The 23,803-nt window shown below is 29.0% G+C and overlaps 1 protein-coding gene across 8 annotated transcripts in view; it reads left to right on the top strand.

Moving 5' to 3' along the window:
• Nucleotides 1-23,803, top strand: part of LOC111675850 (supervillin) — a 330,599-nt gene that overhangs the window by 71,544 nt on the left and 235,252 nt on the right. For 2 of the 8 annotated variants that reach the window (XM_046951090.1, XM_046951089.1), the window contains exons 1-2: nucleotides 11,710-11,995; nucleotides 13,941-18,369. In XM_046951090.1, coding sequence (XP_046807046.1) covers nucleotides 11,735-11,995; nucleotides 13,941-18,369 — 4,690 coding nt within the window. In that variant the 5' untranslated portion in view covers nucleotides 11,710-11,734. Of the gene's footprint in view, nucleotides 1-9,990; nucleotides 10,205-11,699; nucleotides 11,996-13,940; nucleotides 18,370-23,803 lie in introns of those variants that run through there. The other 6 variants (XM_046951095.1, XM_046951092.1, XM_046951093.1 and 3 more) reach the window with 5 other exon arrangements.

Here is a 23,803-nt window from a genome sequence, read left to right as displayed (position 1 = left end):
GTTTTGTAGTTTTGTTTAAATATAAATTTTTCTTTTTTATTTTTTTTTTGGAATCTACACACTTTGTTTTAAATTTGCACTTAAATTTTTTGTTTATTTTTAAAAACCATATAATTTATGATTAGTTTGTGTGTTTAAAGATGTTGAAAAATTTACGTTTTAGCAACAATTTTAATTTATAGTTTAAAATACGGAAGTTGATTAAAAAACAATTATTTCAAGTAGATATTTAAAACAAAAATTCAAGTTTAATTTGAAAACTAGTTTTGAATGTAATAAATTAGTATGTAATTTAAACAAATTTGAATAATTTTTATAGACCTGTTAACTTTAATTACTTTTGGCAAAAAAATCTTATCATTTTATAAGCCAAAAGTTTTCTAGAAATGGGTGTGTCTGATTTGTAGTGTGACAAATAATACAGTGGGCGAAAATAAAAAAGTCAAGTTATTTAAAAAGCAAGTTTTTATATAGAAAAAACTTTGAATTGATCCATCAGGTTTTAATAGAAATTATTTGATAGTATCTTATCGATTATTCGACCAGTCCCTCATCTGAAGGCTTTAAAATCACAATAAAATATAAACTATTAAAATTTTGAAAATTGAAAAATTTCACTTTTTAGTCAAAATTTTTAATTTTTTTTTTTAAATTTCAAAATGTTGCTTTCAGACTGCTAAAATGTCTTAAATTCGTTTAGATAACTAATAAAACAAGTTAATTTTCATTTGCCATCAAAATTAGATTAATATCTTAAAGATCAGATTTCGACCGATTTATTAAGAATATGATAAACTATATACAAACATTAGCAATATGGGGTTTAAACTTTAGAAAAAATTATCAGGAAATAAAATAAAATATAAACTTTTGGAAATTTTCAATTCTTAAAAGAAATAATAAAAAGACATATTTAAAAAAAAAATAAATAAAACTTCATTAATCCAATAATTTCCAGCTTTATAAATGTTTAAACGATTTAAATTTATTAAAAGTTTCTATCAAAACTGTTTTGCTTTAAATTCTGTCTTATTTTATATTCATAACTTAAAGTTCAGATTTCCACCGATTTATTAAGAAAAGCGTAAATTATATTTAAAGTTTAGCAATATGGGAAGCAAACTTTAGCTAAAGTTATAAATAAACAAAATAAAATATAAACTTTAGATAAAATTAAAGTTTTGAAAGATTTAACAACATTTTAAAAATTTCATATTTTAGCATATTTTCGAAATTATCTAAAAAAATATCCAAAATTAATTATTACAATTTAAATTTATTTAAATAACTTTTACAAAACTGCCGCTTTAATTTCCTTTTAAATTTACAATAATATCTTGAATTTTAGACTTCAACCGATTTATTAAGAATGATTTATGTTATATATAAAGTGCCGCTTTATGGGTTTTAAACTTTAGCTATTAACTTAAACAATTAAAATAAAATATAAACTTTAAGAAAATTTAAATTTTTTAAAAGAAATTATAGCAAAATTCAAAAAATTTCAATTAAATGCAACATTTTGAAATATTTCTTAATTATATTCTTATTAAAATTAATTTTTTAATTTAATTTAACTTAAAATGAACTTTAACTATATTTTGCATAATTGTCCATAGCTGAAGTGGTAATATCTCTAGTTCGAAATTTCTCATGATTAATAAGGAATGTGATATAAACTTTATATAAAACTTGGCAAAATGGATATATAATTAAAATTACCACAATTTTTAATATAACAATTAATTAGGAAATCTTGTATTAACATGATAAAACTTACTTAAAGTTAATTATAATTGTTTGTTAAAACCTCCCCCTATAATTACAAAAAATTGATGTCTATTATTCAAAAACGTTTTCTATGTTTAACATATTTTTTCAAAAACATGTATTAAGTTTAAAATTCTCATGTAAATAAATTTTACAAATCTTTAACATCGTGTTATGTTAAAGTAAATGCAGGCCATTATGTAAAGACAAGACAAATTTATTAAATGGAGGCTTTTAAAAATAACAAAAGAAACTTGTTCAAATTAACCTCAATTATGTTCTCGACATAACAATATTATGCCCTCATCTTAAGCCCTTTATTTTATAAAATACCAACATAATTCCTGTGTTTGTATTTTACTTGTCTTTCAATAACAATACACCTTTTATGTCAAAGAATTAAAAAAAAAAACAATTACAAAAAGAAAAATGTAACAGATTTTAAAACAACTTAACACGAGCTAATGACAACGGAAATTATGCATAATTACTTCCGATTTACTATATATGTATGAGTATAAAAAAAAAACCACAAGAAAAAGTGTAGTTTTCACTTCCAGTTGTACTTATTTAAGAAAACAAGTGTTTGCAGTCATCAGATATAGAGGATGTTGTTTTAATTGAAATGTTTATGTGAACATTTTATAAACAAATACAAACTTAAATCATAAGAAGAAAAATTAAAACAAAAAATAAACTTAAATATTTATTATGTAAACATTAAATGGCTACGTTAACAAGTTCAAGTTTGTAGACATGCAATTTTTAGTATTTCTTTTTGATTTTTTGCTTATAAAAGTTATAGTTTTTGTTTTGAGAAATTAAATTATAAAGTTATTGCGTGTTAAAAAGCAGACACACTTTATTAATTGTAAGATATATGTATACATAAATATAGTAATTTAAAAAAAGACATAATAAAGTTGTTTGTCATATAAAATAATAAAATTTTTTTCTCTTAAATGTAGATAAAATTAAAGGTTTATATTTTATTTTAAATGCTTTTATCACAAGCTTTAATTTGAAACCCATTTTGCTTAGTTTTATATTACGTTTAAGACATTCCTTATAAATCGGTTTAAATCTCAAACAAGAAATTTTACAATTTTTTTTTTTAAAGAAAAATTATGAAAAATATATTTAGCTTTTATACGAACACTAAATTAAGTTTAAATATTGGTTTAATTGTTATAAAATTAAGAAATTTTATAAAAATAAATTTAAGTCGTAATAACAATTTTTCCGATAAAAAAAATATACTGAAATATTAAAAATTCTATATTTTTTGTTATTTCTAACAATATTAAATTTTTTTAAGTTTATATTTTCTTTTGTTAACTCAAGTTTTTATCTAAAGTTTAAACCCCATATTGCTGTTCTTTTAATATATTTCATCATATTCCTAATAAATCGGTAGAAATCTGAACATTGAGATATTAACTTGATTCGGAAGGCAAATGAAAGAAAAACAGTTTTGCTAGTAATTTAAATAAATAAATAAAAGTTAAAATATAAAAAATATAACTTTTTCCTTATTTCTTTCAATAGTTCAATTTTATCTAATGTTTATATTTTATTTTGATTGCTTTAGTTTTTATCTAAAGTTTAAAACCCATAATGCTATTATTTAAAGATAATATATCATATTCTTAATAAATCGGTAGAAATCTGTACTTGGAGATATTAACTTGATTTAGAAGGCAAATGAAAGAAAAACAGTTTTGCTAGTAATTTAAATAAATTTATAAATTTCTTTCAATAGTTCAATTTTATCTAAAGTTTATATTTTATTTTATTTTGATTGCTTTAGTTTTTATCTAAAGTTTAAAATCCATATTAAGAATAAACAGTTTTACTATTAATTTAAATAAATTGTTTTTCTTATTTCTCTCAATAGATCATTTTTTTTATAAAGTTTATATTTCATTTCGTTTGCTCAAGTTTTTATCAAAAGTTTTAATCACATATTACTATTCTTTGTGCAAGTTTGTCATATTCCTAAAAAAATCGGTGGAAATCTCAACTTAAAAATATTAACTTAATTAGGAAGGCAAATAAAAGAACAATTGTTTTATACCCTACACCACTATAGTAGGGAGGGTATTATGAGTTTGTGCTGAAGTTTGTAACACCCAAAAATATTGGTCCTAGACCCACCTTAAAGTATACCAATCGCCTCAGAATCACTTTCTGAGTCGATTTAGCTATGTCTGTCCGTCCGTCTGTCTGTCTGTCTGTGTGTCCATGTAAACCTTGTGCGCACGCTACAGGTCGCAATTTTCAATATAATTTGATGAAATTTGGCACATACTGTTTTTTTGGTTCAAGGACGATCGCTATTGAAAATGGTTGAAATCGGTCCATTATTTCTCCTAGCCCCCATACAACCGTACCCCCCGAATCGGGCCTTTAGGCTCATAAGTACGTTAAATGTTTTATAATGTCAACGAAAATCAGCAAAAATTAGTTTTATAGAACAATAACTGACAATACTAATTTTTATAGTGATCGGACCTCATTTGACCCTAGCCCCCATACAGACTCCCCTTCAGAAAATGACTTGAAGGTCAAAATTAACTTATAATTACTTATAAAACGATTAAAATCTACATAAATGACTTTGCAGTAGATGTAAATTCATCTACCAAAATTTATAAGGATAGGCCCATATTTACCCCTTTCCCCTATGAGCCCTCTTGTAGAAAATCTCTCTTTTTTGTCAACAATAAGTAAAAATATTCCACAATAAAACAAATTAAATGCTTTATTTAAAAAAATTCAAAATTTTATCATACTGACTGGTGTAGGGTATCATATGGTCGGCAATGTCCGACTATAAATTAATACTTGTTTACTAATTTAATTGAATTTTAGATAAAATTGCAATCTGGAAATGACAGCTTTTGTATTAATTGAAAATATGTTAATATATGAAGATTTGTATAAGTTAGTTTTTATTTCTTAAAAAAATTTTAAAATTTAAAGTTTATATTTTATTTTAATTGCAACAATCATTACCTAAAGTTTAACACCCATATTAATATAGTTTGTATATAATTTAAGCTATTCTTAATAAATCGGTGGAAATCTCAACTTTAAAATATTGATCTAATTTTTTAGGAAAATGTAAGAAGAATGTATTTCATGCATTATAACCATCTGTAAGCTGTTATTTTTCTTACAATTGAAATCTATTTTAAAACCAAATTATGAAATTTTGTTGCTTAGCTTTTCTCAAAAAATAAGAAATTTGAAAAAATTATGTTCATTTTAAATAAATAAAATTTCTACAATTTGTAAAATTTTTTCTTAAAAATGTTGTTTATCTTTTGAAAATTTTTCATTATTTATGACTAAAACATGTTTTCAAATGTTAAACATTTTTGATTTTCTTTTTGCAAAAGTTTTTCGCCTTAAAACTAATATTTGATGTAATCAAAATTTTCTTAATTTTTGTATTTTTAAAACAACCATATGAAAACTACACATTTTGTGTCAGGAAGAAGAATACAAAGAACATACATTTGTGTATATAATTTAAAAAAATTTAAATAAAAAAAATACTACAGAGAAAAGTCATTAAACCGCAAACAAAAATAAATTGCTTAATTAAAATTTAAACAAAATTATACATTATGAATCACAAAACACTTAAAATCATTAATTTTTTAATGGTCAAAGACAAATGCTTAAAGTAATTTTTCACAAAAACAAAATTTACATATTTTGACAAAAAAATATTTTTAACAAATAAATTAAAAACTCTTAATTTTATTTACAAAAATATTCCCTAAATTAATAGATTTATTTAAATTTAGTTAAATTTTCCTTTAATTTGTCTGCGTTTTTAAACATTTTACAAATTCCTTATCATTTCTATTACTTTACTAGTTTTTTTTTTCAAAGTTTTTGTTAAGTTTTTTTTACTTCAATTCATGCCAAAATACCTATTAACCCATATTTAGTTTCTATTTTGCTCATGCCAGACGCCTGCCTATCATTAATTACACAATTTGTGCCAAAAATCGTACATACACGCCACCACAAAACAAAATTCAAACATTTTTTTAGGCCGCCTAAAAGCACCCACTTCAAATACAAAATTGTAAATGAAATGCTACAAAACTGAGAAAAAATTAAATAAATGTCTTCCGCATTTTCGACATTTCTTCAATAACTCTACACCTTACTTATTTCTTTCTCTATAGATCTTAAAGACAATTTGTAGTATTTTTTTTTTAAAGTCCCACATCAATATAAAGCAAAACAATCGACCTACTAATAAGACAAACACCAAAAAATAATTGCAATTTTTGTATGTCGTTTTCCCAAACTCTCAAATTGTACAATTGTTTAATTTCATTTAAAAATAACAGGTGATTCACATGCTGTTTGTGATTTGTTTTGGTTAATTTGTAACATCAATAAAAAGAAAGCTATGAATGTGATTTATTTAAGGAAAAATTTAATTTATTTCCATTTTTCGTGTGAAACATGACAGAAATTTTGTAAAAAAAAAAATAATACAATTGTAATAAATTGTAAGGTTTATATTTTTGTTGTATTGTAGTATTGATTTGCTAACGTTTGATACCCATATTGTTAGACTTTATTGATATTATAACTTATTCTTAATAAATCGGTGAAAATCTCAATTTTAGATTTTTCAAATAATTTTAATAGCAAACGGTAGCTAACCATATATAGTTTTCAAAAGTCAACAATTGTAGACATTTTATTTAGAATTAAGACAAATACTGGACATTTTTGGCAAAATTTAACTCTTTAAACTTTAAAACTCAAATTTTGAAATTTTTTCATTAACGGTCAAATATTTCATGAAATTTTAAATATTTTTACTAAAAATATATTTTTTTATTATGTTGTTATTATTATCTTTACAATTTCAACTAAAGTTCATCATAAATAATAATTATTCTTGAAATTCCTAGTAATTTTTAAGAATATTGAGAAATCGACGCAATTTTTTGAAATTTCAATATGATTTCTTTAATATTAAAATCTGCACTTGGTGTTAAATAAAGTTTATATTTATTTTAGCTTTTTAACATTTTTAGCTAAAGTTTGATATCCATATTAAAACATTTTACATTGACTTTACCATATTCCTAATAAATCGGTGAAAATTTCAACTTTAATCTATAAAAGAAAAAAGTATGCCAAACGTTGCTTTCAAGTAATAGTAATAATTTTAAACTAAAATAATGATTCAAGATCCAACTTTAATTTTATTATTTTTTAATTTTGTTCACAATTTTTTTTATAAAATTTAAAGTTTTCTTTAACAAAAATGAAATAATCTTTAAGATTATATTTATTTTAGCTTCCACAAGTCTCAAGCTAAATTTTAACACCCATATTGCCACCAATACTATTTATAATAACTCATTCCTATTAAATCGGTTAAAATCTCAAATTAAAGGTACAATCCAAAAATTGACACCAAATATTAATACAACACATTAAGATCAAATCTAGACACAATTTTTTATAAAAACTCAAGTTTATGATTTCAAAAATAAAATAAACAAAATATATTTCCAAATATTTACTCTGTGTGTCAAACTTATTATTCCATTACACTTTATATAAATCAAACTATTTTTAGCTGCTGTCTATGGCATTAACATTTGTGTATACACTATGAAATGGAAGAAAAAAATCTTTTTACACACATTCACTTGCCACCTTTTTAAAGACCCCCAGATTTGTCACTTTAGAATATACTTGAAGACATGCAATTTTCTTATATGCCGCTTGCTGTTCTTGTTGTGGTTGTCTTTAATTTTAAAGACATTTTCTTTACATGTTGTTGTTTTGTTTTCTAGTTTTTTTTTCTTGTGAAAGAAAACACAAATCTTTTCTAAAAATATTTATTTAAGTTTATTTGAGTGGTTTGTTTTAGAATTATATATGTTTTTCTTTTATAAGATGGGTAATTTGGTTATTTTTATTTTCAGAAAAAAAAAATTTGTTGCTTCAAATTTTTGCTAATTAGGTGTGGAATTTTGTTATTTTTTTTATTAGTATTATAACTCGTTGGTTTACAAATTGAAGTGAGAATAAAGAGGATTTTTGTGTAGACATTGTATTATGCTTAAGGGGTGAATAAAAACTAAAAATGTATATGTTAGGTCTATTACTTTATAACTAATTACTAGTTGGCAAAACAAATTATCTAGATTTAGATATAACTGTTTAGTTAATTTTTATATTCTTGTAACAATATAAAGACTTTTCAAAAAATGTTTTTAGTGCTATTAAGAAAAATTAATTACGTCATTTTCATTTAACTTACTGTAGTAAATAGATATATTTTTTAGTTTATATTGCTTTTGAAAAGTTCATTCAACCTTGTTTTTTAGATTAAAAGCAAAACAATTAAATAAAAAAATCGAATTACAATCTGACTCAATTTAAAAAATAACTTTCATTTTATAAAAAAAATGCAAAATATTGTATACCATAAAAGAATTTTGAAAGTTTATATTTTTGTTATAATCTACTAAAGATTTGCAAAAATCTGACACCCATATTGTCATATATCATGTAAGAAATAAGTCATTCTTAATAAATCGGCTAAAATCTCAAGTTGTTAATATTCTAGAAATTATACCAGCAAATGTTAGATCAATTTCTAAAAAATTTAAATATATGCAGTTTAAGACAAAATCATCTTGAGATTCTTTACAAAAAGCTTTTTTAAAACTTAAACCTTTCACAAATTGCTACACACTTCCCGCCATTATGTCTGGCAGTTTTTAAAAACATTCTGAAGCACATTTCTAAGGTTGTTTTTAAACACATCTATCATTTATCATTATACATATTAGCAGAAAATTTCCTACCTTAAACATAAAATTCAGTTAATTTCTTTTTTATTTAGTTTTGTTAGATTTTCTTGGTCATTTCTTTTTGTTTTTTTTTTTTCTCTTTACTGTGATAAAAAGTTAAATATAATTTAATTAATTTTATTTTTATTATACTCCTAGGAATAAAATCAATTAAATTCATGGGAATTTAAAAGAGCTTTTCGAACAATACAGACTAAACTTTCATTTTTGGTGGCAATTGATAACAAAGAGGAACTTAATTGTATTAATTAAAATTAAATGCAGATAATTATAATAGACACAAAAACACAACAAGTTAACTTTAGTCATAACTGTTTCAACTTAATTTATTAAACATGCGCACGCATTACAATGGATGTTATATTTTAAAACCGGCAATGAAGAATGTGAAATACCCGATAGTTTTACCTTAGTTATAGTTAAGTTGTGGTTCGGTTTCAGTTCAGCTCTATTTCAGCTTTAGTTCAGCTCTATATCAGCTTTAGTTCAGCTCTATTTCAGCTTTAGTTCAGTTCTAGTTGAGTTCTATTTCAGTTCTAGTTCAGTTCTGGTTCAGTTCTAGTTCAGTTCTAGTTCAGTTCTAGTTCAGTTTTAGTTCAGTTCTAGTTCAGTTCTAGTTCAGTTCTAGTTCAGTTCTAGTTCAGTTCTAGTTCAGTTCTAGTTCAGTTCTAGTTCAGTTCTAGTTCAGTTCTAGTTCAGTTCTAGTTCAGTTCTAGTTCAGTTCTAGTTCAGTTCTAGTTCAGTTCTAGTTCAGTACTAGTTCTGCTCTAGTTCAGTTCTAATGCAGTGTTATTTAGTTTCTCCTCAGTTGTCCGCTACAAACTTATTAATAAAATCAAAATACCTTCCATTTAACATTATTTGTGGTTTTTAAGTATAAAATTTTATATTTCTGTTAACACTTCTTTACAAAAGATTTTGCGCCCATTGCCTCTCTTAAGCAAACAATAGGTCAGTTCGTAAAGATTTTCTCTTTTGTGTTTATTTTTTCTTGCTCAGTGCTACTCTTTCGTAAAATTTAGTTTTTCCTTTTAATGAGAGTGATTGTTGTTGGTAGTACATATATGTTTATATTTTTTTCTTCTCATTCACTGATCTTGTTGTGAACAATTTTTAACGCATTTTATGTGTTTTTATATTTTTGTGCCTTTTAATGTTGTTGCTAAACTTTTTATATGTTTGTTGTTGGCTGATTTTTTTATATTCTTAAATGTGGTGGCTTTTAGGTGCCAGAAAATTGTTCAACGCCATTAGTCTCCAATCTCGCTACAACAGCTAAAGACAGCTAGCTACTTTAGAATACGTTTAGATTTTTAGTTTTCTTTCGTTTATTTCTGGTGTCTTTTTATAGTTTTTTTTTCATTTTTAAGTTTCGTGTCGAGTTTTTGTAAATATTTAAAAATCGAAATAAAAAAAATCAATAAAAATAAAAGCGATCATGTTTATTTAAGACACCACCGTATCGGATATTCGCTGCTCGTAAAAAAAAAATATTCTACAATTAAAGTTGTAACTCAATTTAGACAAGCATACATACATTCTCACAAACATTCTGAAACGTAAATTTATTTTGTTTGTGACAAGTGATCAGTGTTTTATTGTTTGTTTTTTATTTTGACAAAAAATTTATTTTAAAAATATCCACCGTATTTAGAACAAACGAAAGAATTGTTTGAATTTCCGAAATAAAAAATGTAAAATATTTGTGATTTTAATTAAAGTAGAAAAAATTAAAACTTTTGAAGAAGAAGATATAAATGCTGGTGTTGTAATAATCTATTAAAATTCATTCGATCATTATTTTTAAAATTTCTGTCGTTATTTTGATCCCTTAAAAAATATTTGCTTTTTTTTCAAAATCTTTTCAAAAAATCATTGGCCTTTTGCCCAATATTTCATATAGCTGGTGTTTTAGTTAGTTTTTTGAAAATAAAACTTTTTCTTCATTTCTTATACAATATTTTTATTTTGTGTTGTGTGTTTTCATGTTTCTATTTATTTATTTAATATTCCGGCAAAAAATATATAATAATGATAAATTTGAAGTACAAGCAACAAGAAATTAACCTTTTGAGGAACCTGATGAATTACTTAAAATTTTGTACTGCAAACTTGTTTCTAATTCAGTTCTAGTTTAGCTGTAGTTCATTTTTTCAGTTCTACTTCAGTTCTAGTTCAGTTCTAGTTCAGTTCTAGTTCAGTTCTAGTTCAGTTCTAGTTCAGTTCTAGTTCAGTTCCAGTTCAGTTCTAGTTCAGTTCTAGTTCAGTTCTAGTTCAGTCCTAGTTCAGTTCTAGTTCAGTTCTAGTTCAGTTCTAGTTCAGTTCTAGTTCAGTTCTAGTTCAGTTCTAGTTCAGTTCTAGTTCAGTTCTAGTTCAGTTCTAGTTCAGTTCTAGTTCAGTTCTAGTTCAGTTCTAGTTCAGTTCTAGTTCAGTTCTAGTTCAGTTCTAGTTCAGTTCTAGTTCAGTTCTAGTTCAGTTCTAGTTCAGTTCTAGTTCAGTTCTAGTTCACTTCTAGTTCAGTTGTAGTTTAGTTCTAGTTCAGTTCTAGTTCCGTTCTTGTTCAGTTCCAGTTCAGTTCTAGTTCAGTTCTAGTTCAGTTCTAGTTCAGTTCTAGTTCAGTTCTAGTTCAGTTCTAGTTCTAGTTCAGTTCTAGTTTAGTTCTAGTTCAGTTCTAGTTCAGTTCTAGTTCAGTTCTAGTTCAGTTCTAGTTCAGTTCTAGTTCAGCTCTAGTTCAGTTCTAGTTTAGTTCTTGTTCAGTTCTTGTTCAGTTCTAGTTCAGTTCTAGTTCAGTTCTAGTTCGTTTCTATTTCAATTTTAGTCAAGTCCTAGCTCAGTACAAGTTTCTGAGTACTTTAAAACATCTTCTTTTCCCTTGTACCCCCTTAAAGAGTTAATTTTTTTCTATATTGTACTTGTTTCAATCTAAATATAAACGTATTTTTTAATTTATTTTTTCTTTTTTTTAGTTTTTGCTTCGATGTGTATATTTTTATTTAAGTTTTTTTTCTAAATTGTAAAATAGTGTGTTGTGTTTTTATGTGTAAAAATAATTAATTGTTAAATTTTAAACGTAAAGAACTTTAGTCATTATGTTTAAATTTCCTTTAAAACGTCATAATAACAATCAAAATCATAATAAAAAATCCGCTTCGTCACGTAGTAATGAGGGATTTATTTATATACGTTGTGGTCATAGTAATTACAATAACAACAACAATAATTCTATTAACAACATTAACAAATTAAATGATTTAAATCATATTAATAGTAATAGCAGAAGCAACATAAGTGGCAACAACATGATTCCTGAATTCCCAAATCATGGCTATAATGAAAAAGTTGCAAAAAGTGTATGTGTGTGTGTTTTTGTTGTAAATATGTGAATTTATTAATAATTTACTAATTGATTTAAATAAATTTTTATTAATAGAAACTAACTACATTTCATGATTATACCGATTAATTACCATTAATAAGGTTCCATCCAAGTATTGGTTCAAAACTGATTAATTTGTTTTAGTAAGAATTGTTTTACCTTTTTTAGTTACGTTTGAATCACTTGACTCTTTAGAATAGATAGCGATTTTATCAGTCAAAACTATTTACAGTTTTTTTACTGAAGTGAGAACTATTTTTAGATAAGAAAATGTTGAAATTTTTAAATAATATGTCTGATGTCTTTCTCAGTTCTTGTGCTAAAATTTAACATAAAGTTCAATGTAATATAAACACAATAAAGTCTACGAGGGTCAATTGTTAAGGCAGTCTAATATATAGACTCTAAAGTTAAGTTTAAATTTTTTCATACTCAAATAAATTAATTCTGAATTTTATTTATTTATAAAAGAGTTATCAATTTTATTAATTAGCTCCCTTAACTCATTATAGAATTAACCCTCGTTTCTGTACATGTTTTAACATACAAGTTTTCCTCTAACAATATGTTCTAAACAAAATAATGTATTCAAAAAACTATAATTATTTCAATTTTTATACACGCACTTATCTTGGCCCCCTACCGCCTCTTTCTCCTCGAAAATTGAACTTGAACAAGGTTGCAAATGTAAATATTTATTTTATAAACAATACAATTTCTTGTAGATGTCTAAAAATGTTGTGGTCTTACATCTGTTTTATGATTTATTTTGTTTAATTATTCATAAATACATATGTATGTATGCTGATAATAATACATCAAGAAAATGTTGAAAAATATATTTGATTTTAATTTAGACATTTTCAAACACCCAACCTCTGACATCATAGAAAAGTTTAGCGATAAAGTTTTCTATTGTTTTTAATTTGAAAATATTATCAGGAAAGTAGTTTTTTTTTGCCAAATTCTCAAAAAAATTTAGTTGTTTTTGTGTGATAAGCTAAATTTATTAAAAATATTAATAAATTCTCTTTAATTTTTTTTATTATTTGTAAAAAACAACAAATTTAAAAATAAACAAAGGTGGTCGGTCTAGCAAGCCACGTCTTGAAACAAATGTAGAAAATTCTCTTTAATTTTCTCTCAAGAAACTAATGAGGTGACGAAAAATTGCTAAATTATTTTATGGATCTCAAGTGTGAAATACGTAGATGGGTTTCTTAAAATTTATTATATTTTAATAAGTTTCTAAATTGTATTTTTACACATATTCGTGATAAAAATAAATTATTGAACTCGAAGGAATTTCGATTCTAATTCAGTTCTAGTTTAGTTCTAGTTCAAGTACAGTTCTAGTTCAGTTCTTATTCAATTCTAATTCAGTTCTAGTTTTGTTCTAGTTCAGTTCTAGTTAAGTTCTAGTTCAGTTCTAGTTCAGTTCTAGTTCAGTTCTAGTTCAGTTCTAGTTTAGTTCTAGTTCAGTTCTAGTTCATAACTGTTCAGTTCTAGTTCAGTTCTAGTTGAGTTCTAGTTCAGTTCTAGTTCAGTTCTAGTTCAGTTCTAGTTCAGTTCTAGTTCAGTTCTAGTTCAGTTCTAGTTCAGTTCTAGTTCAGTTCTAGTTCAGTTCTAGTTCAGTTCTAGTTCAGTTCTAGTTCAGTTCTAGTTCAGTTCTAGTTCAGCTCTAGTTCAGTTCTAGTTCAGTTCTAGTGCAGTTCTAGTTCATTTCTAGTTTAGTTCTAGTTCAGTTTTAGTTCAGTTCTAGTTCAATTTTAGTTTTGTTCTAGTTCAGTTTTAGTTCAGTTCTAGTTCAGTTCCGATTCAGTTCAATATTAAATCAGTTCTTTACAAATTAAATTCTTTACATTTCTTAAAAGAAGATTTCTAATTAAAATTTATCACACTTTCTCTCCTCTTTACAGACTGTCCAATCGTCGTGGCGACCACAATTGCCCCTACCAAAAGAAGTTCATCTCTCAAATGAGAACATCAATCGTAATCATCACCTTCAGCATTTGCAACCAGAAGACGACGACGTCGACATCGACGAAATACAAATCATCGACAGCGATATGGAACGATTTCATTTAAGTAGCAACAATAAAAAAGACTCTTCCCTTAACGGTTCGCAACTCTCGAATGCCAGTCACAATGCCAATAACTCGAATAAGAAATGGTCCTTTGGACGATTCTTTCGTCGCAAGAAGGAAATTGAATCAGAATCCTCGTCGGAAGAGGACCGTAAGGCTGGTTTTGTGCCCGCGCCAAAATATAATCGCAGCGCTAGTAATTCTGCGGCCGCCATTACATCAACGCCAAATAAGAAAACCAAATCATCGAAATCTGCTAGTCGTGGCAGTAAGTTAATGAGCGGTAATTTTGATCATGTCATTGTGAGTCCCGGCAACATGGGTAATAGTTCACAGAATTTAAGTTCGTCATCAGTGCAACATGTGGATAATGAATTTTTCCTGCCCGTGGAAACTGTACCGGCTCAAGAGCCTTACTATCAAAATAATGCTCAAGTGCAGGCGCCACAGCCGCAACAGCGTTTGCATCATTCTCAACAGTACCTGCCGCATGTACCTCAAACGCAACAACAAATGATGAGTAGATCTGCTCACTCTTTGGATCGTAGAACGGCCCGGGCTAAACAGCGTTCGGCACAAAAGTTGGCCACAAATGGTGTAACAGCTGCAGAGGTAGTAGGTTCCTCTTCGGAAGAGGAAATAATCTCTTTAAATTCTACCACTTTTGCCAAATACCGCAGTGATGAAAGTATTCACAGTGGCGGTCAGGCTCATGCCAATAATGGCCAAAGTCGTAGATCAAGGGCTGCACGCAATGAACGTTACTACAAGCGTTTATCGCGTGATGGTGAGGTTAGTCACGGGCAGGTTCCCGTTATGTATGCTCAACAGCCTACTCAAAGATGGAAGACGCAACCGGTGCCTTTGTCGATTTATCAGGCTCCCAAGCAGCAAGTGGCTGCACCACAACAACCTCAGCCTCAAATGCGTTCTTCCGCCTCTCAAAACGGCCAATACTCCAAATTGCGTAATACCAATAGTTTGCAACATATGGCTCCATACGTCCAATGGAATCAAATGCAACAGCAGCAACCAAAGAATTTACAAAACTCCGTCAATGATACTAAACGTAGCATCAGCTATGACAGTCATATACACTTGCAAAATGCCAATGGTAGATTGCAAAATAAACCCATGCCGCCACCACCACCCCCTAGGGATCCTTTAAGGAGGGTAAATGTTAGTGGTCATCTACAAGATGGTAGTGCTGGTGATTTGAGACCCTTGTCATATGCTTTTGATCAAACAGGAGTGCCGGTCTTGCCCTCATCGGGTTTGAATGGCCGTTGTGTATCGGATGACAAGATTTGGGCGCAACAGCCTCATTATCAATCTATACACTCGCTAAATATTACATCTAATCAGCAAAATGCGGCTCCAGCAAATCGTAGATTCATTACAAGAGCCGAAAGAGATGCTCAACCGGGTAAGAAATCTTTGCCCAATGGTTTAGATTTTCATTATGTTGCTGATGCTACGCCACGCTCTCGCAAACCCATACATATGCTGGAACCGAGCACATTTGAGAATGACAATAATGAACCCCAATCGAATGGCATTTTACGCACCACTAAGAGTGGATTGCCTATTTCGCCTACTAAGACCAATGCTACAGAATTCTGGAAACGTTTGGAGGGTTCTGCCCAGAATGTAAATACACCCACGCCAGCACCACGTGGTCGAGACATACAGCGTTCAACTGGTGTAGAGGTAACCATGAAACCACGTTCTGTATCTAGCTCCCGAGTGGGAGAAATGAGAGCCTATCAAGTGCCGATGTATTCTGAGGTTTATAAGCCCAAAAATAAAACTTCTCCTGTGCAAAAGACCACGTCCCCCTCGGCCACTGGCGCCGATGAAGTGGATAGTGTTATATGCGGAACTTTGCATATTAAACCTACTCAGGATAGCAGCAATAATTATGTGGAAATACGTAACAAAGATGGCAATAAGGCCCAATCCATGCCCAATCATTATCATAGACGTTCAGGAGAAATACCCACTACTCCTAATAAATATGAGGAATACGTAAATGAACGCCGTGAGCAACATCATAATCCCTTGTTTGATGCTCCTCAGCCACCGCAAAGGAAACTAAGTGGTGTACCTCATATACCACAGTTGAGTTTTCCACGCAAGAAACCGGCCAACTTGGAAGAGGCCATTAATGAATTGGAAGCAATTTATCGTTCTTTGGGACTGACCGAACCAGAACCAGAAGCCAAGAAGGAGCGAGTAGCTACTCCCAATGATTTTGAGAAATATGCTTTAGCTCATGCCGATGAGTATGATGACGAAGACTCACCTGCTGGTGAACCAGATCCAGTACGTGATGATGTTGCCTATCGTAATATAAAATTGGCCAATTTGCAACATAAAACATCGGAAAAACAACCACCATTTGGTATCCCATTGGGACCCATAGTGCCCGCTGCACAAACTGACTATTTGCATGTAACACCGAAACGCAAGGAGCCAGTGGCGTATGAAACTGCCAAAGCTCCGGATGTAATAAAAGATGATTTGGCAGTACGGGCTTTACGCAAAGATCCTGGCGAAAATAAAGGCAAGTTCCAATATCCTTCGGGTAGCTTACTAAAGAAAAATCGTGCTACACGTACGCAGTCGGCCAATATATATGCTTTGATACAGAGAGATGCAGCCAAACCTTCGGGTGGTGATTTGCACTCTTATTTGGAATTAACTAAAAACCTGGAACGATCAGGCAGTATGTCGAATTTACATAAAAATGAATCGGCTAGTGATATACCTACTACTTTGAAACTATTACAAAGTCTTAGGGAACAGGACAAAGAACAAAATCAAGTGAAAAAGGTCAATATACCTTTTCGACATCCCAGCCAAGGAGGAGCCATTTGTCAGCTACCAGAAAAGTTAAACACTCAGGGTCACGACGAGGAAAAGCAGCCCAAACCGATACCCATGCCACGTAAATCTCTTACACCCGAACCGCAAAATACAGACACCCATAAAATGGAGGAAGCTTTGAATAAGATAGCTCAAGATGCTCAAGAGAGCAGCATAAAATTGACACAAGAATTAAAGGAACTAAGAAAAGAGGCGTTGATTACCGCCTCCAAACCTAAGAAAACCAATCCCGAGGAAGAAAGATTAGTCAAGGAGTTACAGGAAATAGAAAAAGTGTCCCAAGCAGCCAAGAAATGTGGTGAAATGCTGTTAGACACCTTGCCCGATAATCATACAAATGAAGGCGAAGATATAGCCAAACCACGTAAACTGCACAAAGAAGATAAATTAATAAAGGCTATCGATCAGGTATCAGAAGCCGCCAATAAGGTGTGTGAAAAGATTCTTAAAGACATAGTAACCACCGAACCACCAGTAGTGGTGCAGGAAGCCGTTCGAGTAACACAAACGCCTACTGATAGCAAACCAGCAAAAGAGGACAATCTGGTAATGCCCACCTTGATCAAGAAACTAGATCCCATTAATTCGACAAATATTGAAGCTATAGCTAGAAGATGTATGCGCCAATTAAGTGATTTGGCGGATGGCCATGACTATGACAATCTTAATCAAACGGATATAGCGGTGGCTACAACGTGTAATATGCAACAGGTTACAAAAGACCCAACAACCAATGATTTGAACACTTCTAATCTTACAGAAATACGTAAACCACCCAGCAGCAACAAACCAAAGCAAAAACAGCAAATCGAGGAGATTGATCAAATAATGAAGGAATGTGAATATCAGGCCAAACAACAAGAACAAAATGCCAAAGTGAAGGCTGTACCGGTAGTGGTAACACAACATCAACAAGTTGTTAAGGCACCCGGTTCCAGTACCACTGCCTCCTCTTTCTCCTCGTCCAGTGACTGTTTGGCTAAGTCCTCCAGCCCCTCGGGCAGTAGACGTTTCTCGTCGAGTATTACCTCTTTTAATCCGTACTCGTCCAGTGATTATATAAAATCACCCAGTAGTGATTTTCATGCACCCAGCACTGATCCCATTAAAACCTTCAGCACCACCTCCTACGATGTACAATCGACAACCAGTGCTACACCGAATCTTACCACCAATAGCACATTCAGCTATTCACCTTCACCGCCACCGCTAAATCTAACGCCCATCAGCAATTGCAGTGCCACCATAGCGTCCAATACCCAGCGAGGACGTTCTTCTTCGCCATCTCAATACAATTCCTCCGAAGAATTGGCCATGATCTTTGGCATTGAAGAAAAGTCCAAGTCAGCGAAAAAACTACAAAATAATTCAGGTAAAGATGATGTGACACCTAATAACCAACACGCTTCTACGCCAGAGTTAATATTGCTCGAGCAAGATAAACTAAAAACTAACGCTGCATCCCTCCCAGAATGTTGTACTACTGCTAATACTATCGATAATTTTGATTACTGTGCTAAAACTAATGATGATTGTTTATTGTTGTTATTAAACCCCAACTCATGTACACATACTACTAATAATGCTAGCTCTACTCCCATGTCATCTGCATCTACGTCCTCCTCTTCATCTAGATTAGAAACTATACCGGAAGGTTTAGTTGAAATCAAAGAGGAATCTGTAAAATTATCTGCTAATTTTAATAAGATATATGCTAGTAAATTAAGTATATTCGTAGATAAGATGAGGGAAGTACAAGAGGTCGATGGACAATCTATAACACAATTCGATTCGTTAAGTTCTTTGGAGGAGACTTCGTCTAATCCAGATTCGGGTAATGTTAGTTTAGCTGATTTTCCTTTGGGTCAACAAAATGTTAGTCTACAATTGAGTTCTAATTACAATACACGTTTTGAGGTTAGAAATTGTTTTAAGAGCGAGGTAACTATAGATACTAAGCGTAAGGATAAGTTGGGGGAAGTTAAAGGTTTAGAAGATCAGGAAGTAGATGAATTTCCCAGATTACCCACTGCTGAGGAATTGGAGGAGAGTTTAAAGGAACGCTCTCTTTTAGAAGAGAATCTTAAGAAAACAGAAGAATTTTTGGGAGAGCAAAGTGTTTTAAGAGAGAAATTAGCTTTAGCTAAAGAAGATCATGAACTGATGGGAGAGAGAATTATATGGGCTAGAGATGAGATTATGGCAGAGGTAAAGGCTTTAGAAGAAAAAGCTTTAAGAGAAAGAGAACTCAATGAAAAAGATTATTTAGTGGAAAAGGAAAATGAAACAGAGGAAGAAGAATCATTGAGAGAGAATTACAACTCTCTAAAACTAGATATTGAAGAGTCATTAACTGTAGAGGAAAATAAAACAAAGACACCTTTACGCAAGCGCAGCATTGTTATAGAGACACCACATTTGGAAATGAATATAATGGAAGAGAGAATTAATTATGAATTTAGTGTTAATAAAGAGGATTTCGCTAAAGACTCTCTGGATGAAAATAACTTAAGTTTGCAACAATTAACGGAAGATTGTCAAAAGTTAAGTGAAACTATAGAACAGGAAATGAATAAATCAAAAGATATTTCAAAAGCTATTGAAGACAAAAAAGAAGAAACTCCTGCTACGACTGAAACTGACTTAAGATTGCGTGTCTGGCAGCCAGAAAACCCCGATGAATTACCCTCAACCAGTGCTAAAGCCAACTCCAATATGGTGGTCAATGTTTTGGGTGAACAACGCCAAATGGTGAATGGATTGACTCTTCTAGAGCATCTAGTTGTCGCTTGTACATTAGGTATCATCAATACCGATGATATGTTTACATTGTGTCTTATAATTATTGGCATCATAATTGTTATAGCTATAGCCTTATTTTGAGAAAAGGAAAAAAATCCTAAAAAAAACTTGTTAAATGTTGTTACATTCATATATATTTTTCGGTTGAAAAAACATCGAAAAAATTCACCCACTTAAGTGCACTTATTTTGAAAATTACAGACCCGACATTATTTTTGAATTTTGTTAGAAGTTTTTTCTTAAGTAGATTTTTACATTTTAAATTAAGTTCTTTTATTTACATTTAACTTTTACCATTTTTTAAGTGCAATTTATATTTTCTAAAAAAATCAGATTAAATCCTTAATATTAAATTTTAACCTTAATCAATTTAATGTTTAATGTGTTTTATTTTCTCTTAACAACATATTTTGTATATATTTCTTATTTTTTAAACAATTTAATAATTTTTATAATTTTAATATTAGACTGCAACTTGTGCCAATGATTTTATTATTATTTTCTAAACTTATTATTATTAATTATCTATAAAAAAAGTTTATTTCAATATATTTCTCTTTTAAGCATTTATTTTAACCATCGAGTATTTTATATTTAATATTTCTCTTTCCCTATATTTTCAGCTAAATTTGTAGTTTAAGCAGCATTTAAAATTTGTTATCAATATATATTTTTTTTTAACTTCAAAATCTATATTATTTCGAAATTTTTACCTTTTTACCTAAACAACGTCAATTATTGTTAGTTTCTTTAAAAAGAAAATTCAAAAAGCATTTGTTTTTTGCCTAAAATCATTTGACTTATGAAAAAAAACATAAAATAATATTTTTAAGTATTTTATTATTTAAAATTTGTGTTTTTTATTTTTAAGTTTTATTAAAAACATTAACAATTTTAAGTTATACTTATATTATCATTATGATTATTATTTTAAAAAATAACGTTTTCAAAAAAAAAAAAGAAAAACAATCAACAAAAAAATGATATTAATAAAATATTTGTAAAAATACTTCAAAAATTGTTTTGAATATGAATAAACTTTCTTTTTTAAGAAAGATTTCCAGAAAGGAATTAGAAATTGGGATATAGAAATGTGTCTGTTTTAAAATCTCATTAGCAATAAAACCTTAACTAACCCTCACTTGTTATCTGTCTAATTTCTTTCTGTAGAATTTCGAGAAAACTACAATTTATAAAATGGGTGTTACTCTGGATTACTGTATAACGGCTTTAATTTAAACTGGGATTTAAGGGATTTAAAACTAAAATAGAATTGAACTAAAGCAGAACTAGAACTTAAAAAGAATTGCACTATACTGAACTAGAACTGAACTAGAACTGAACTAGAACTGAACTAGAACTGAACTAGAACTGAACTAGAACTGAACTAGAACTGAACTAGAACTGAACTAGAACTGAACTAGAACTGAACTAGAACTGAACTAGAACTGAACTAGAACTGAACTAAAACTGAACTAGAACTGAACTAGAACTGAACTACAACTGAACTAGAACTAAATTAGAAAATCTAATTTAGAAGTAACCTAGAACTTAAATGTAACTGAATTAGAATTGAACTAAAACTGAAGTAAAACAGAACTAGAACTAAAGTAGAACTGAACTAGTGTTAAACTGGAACTTGTTATTAAAGTATTATTTTTAGATAGTTTTTTTTAAATTATAGCAAATTATTTGAAGTATTAAATTAGTATTAGCAAAGACTTTGCAAAAAAATAAGCACCCTACTTCAGGCATTATCCTTTATTTTTTCTATAAATTTTCATATCAGTTTCCATTTTCGTTAAAAAAAAGTTGAATAAAAAAACAAATATTAAAATATTTACAAAAAATGTGTTTTATTTATAATAACAAAAAGCTTAATTAACAGTAACAAAAAAAATATGCTCCTAATTGTTTGCCCGCTGCTCCTGCCCCTAGTATTAATTGTCTATAAAAAGTTGCTTAATTTATATTAATTAAAAATTAACAAATTCACCTAATATACATAAAACGTGTATAAAAATTTTAACATTTTAAAATTGGTTTTATTTTTAATTTTTTTATATATTTCACAATTTTTTCCATATAAAAATGAAATATTGTGAAGTTGAGATAATTATTAGTTTGTTAAGTGGTGCCATCTAACGTTGCGTAGCATAACCAATACAATGCACAATTACAGTCCACTTTTAATTTGGTTTCTGTCTGGACTAATTTATAAATTCTTTTAAATAATTATGGTTTTTGGCATTGCTAGTTTTCGGAGTAAAATAATTTCGGTTTTACACCATAACCGGAACGTTTTATAATTACATATAGAAAATGTTTATAGAAAAAGAAAATTTTCTTTAATTTTCTTCTTTTTATATATTTTCATTAAAAATCTTTTTTTTATAAAAAATGTTCCTTAAAAGTTTCTTTTTTAAAAGAGTTTTTTTTTTATATTTTTTTGAAAATTTTCGTTGTTATACTCTACACCACTTTAGTGGGGAGGGTATATTGGGTTTGTGCTGATGTTTGTAACATACAAAAATGTTCGTCCTATACCCACCTTAAAGTATACCGATCGGCTTAGAATCATTTTCTGAGTCGATTAAGCTTTGTCCGTCCGTCTGGCTGGCTGGCTGTCCATGTAAACCTTGTGCGCAAGGTACAGGTCGCAATTTTCAAGATAATTGGATGAAATTTGGCACACACGCTTCTTTTGGCCCAAGGACGAAGCCTATTGAAAATGGTTAAAATCGGTCCATTATTTCAACTAGCCCCCATACAACCGTACCCCCCAAATAGGGCCTTTTGGCTTATAATTAACTTAAATGATATATTATGTTAACAAAAGTCGACAAAACTTAGTTTTATAGAACTTTAAATGACACTACCGATTTTTGTAATGATCGGGCTTTATTTGACCCTATCCCCCATACAAACTCCCCTTCAGAAAATGACTTAAAGGTCAAAATTCACTTACAAACACTAATAACACTTTTAAATTCTACATAAATAATATTGAAGAAGACTTAACTCCCCCTACCAACATTTGTAAGGCCATATTTTGCCCTACTCCCCTTTGGGCCCTCTTAAAAAAAATCTCTTTTTTTGCCAAAAAAAGTAAAAATATTCCGAAATAAAGTTAAAAAAAACAAACTAAATGCTTTATTTTTTTTAAATAATCCCCCTTTTTAACATACATACTGACTGGTGTAGGGTATCATATGGTCGGCTACGCCCGACTATACATTCATACTTGTTTTTTTTTACAAAATTTTAGTTAAAATTTTCTTTTTGCAGAAAATTTTCCATGAATTTTCTTTTTTACAAAATTTTCTTTAAATTTTTTTTTTTATAAAAAAATTTCAAAAAAATTTTATGACAAAAATTTATTAAAGACAAGAAAGTGTACAGACGTATAGCTTTTGTATTGTTTTCTCATCTTAAATGTCAAAAATACAACAGCTAAAGTGTTATTTTGACAGTTTGAATGGTTTACATAAATTGACAGCTCAGTATTCACTTGTTATTTTTACAATTTGTCAATAATTGGTTTCAAAATGCCTCCCCTCTTCTGAATATCCAAACTTCAATAATTAATATTAACTAACTTAGGCAACCGAATTCCACCTTCTGACAAGAAACTCATTAATTTTACCAACTAAATCGTAAGTTCATTGAACTTGTGGGAAAAGAAAAACTAAATATAAAGAAAATATAAAAATAAAGTTGTACATTTCCCCTAACAAGGAAACAGAAAAATAAAAATACGTTTTTTTTTGTTTTTTAAACAAAACAATATAGATGGTAATGGCAACAACAAAGACCACAAACTAGCAACAATAGTAAAACAAGAGTAAAAAAAGATTTCAATATTCGAAAAGAAATTTTGAATATAAAGAAAGTAAAACGCAACAATTACAGCGCCCACATCTGTCCTTATAGAGCTAATAAGCTGACGTCGTTAAATGTTTCCTCTGTCTCTTCCTGTAAAGAGACCAGGTATATAAGCTACA

Source organism: Lucilia cuprina, chromosome 5, assembly GCF_022045245.1.
Source record: "Lucilia cuprina isolate Lc7/37 chromosome 5, ASM2204524v1, whole genome shotgun sequence".
In the NCBI taxonomy this organism is placed as follows: Eukaryota; Metazoa; Arthropoda; class Insecta; order Diptera; family Calliphoridae; genus Lucilia; species Lucilia cuprina.
Note: the sequence above shows the minus strand (reverse complement) of the source record. Positions and strands in the feature narration are given on the sequence as shown.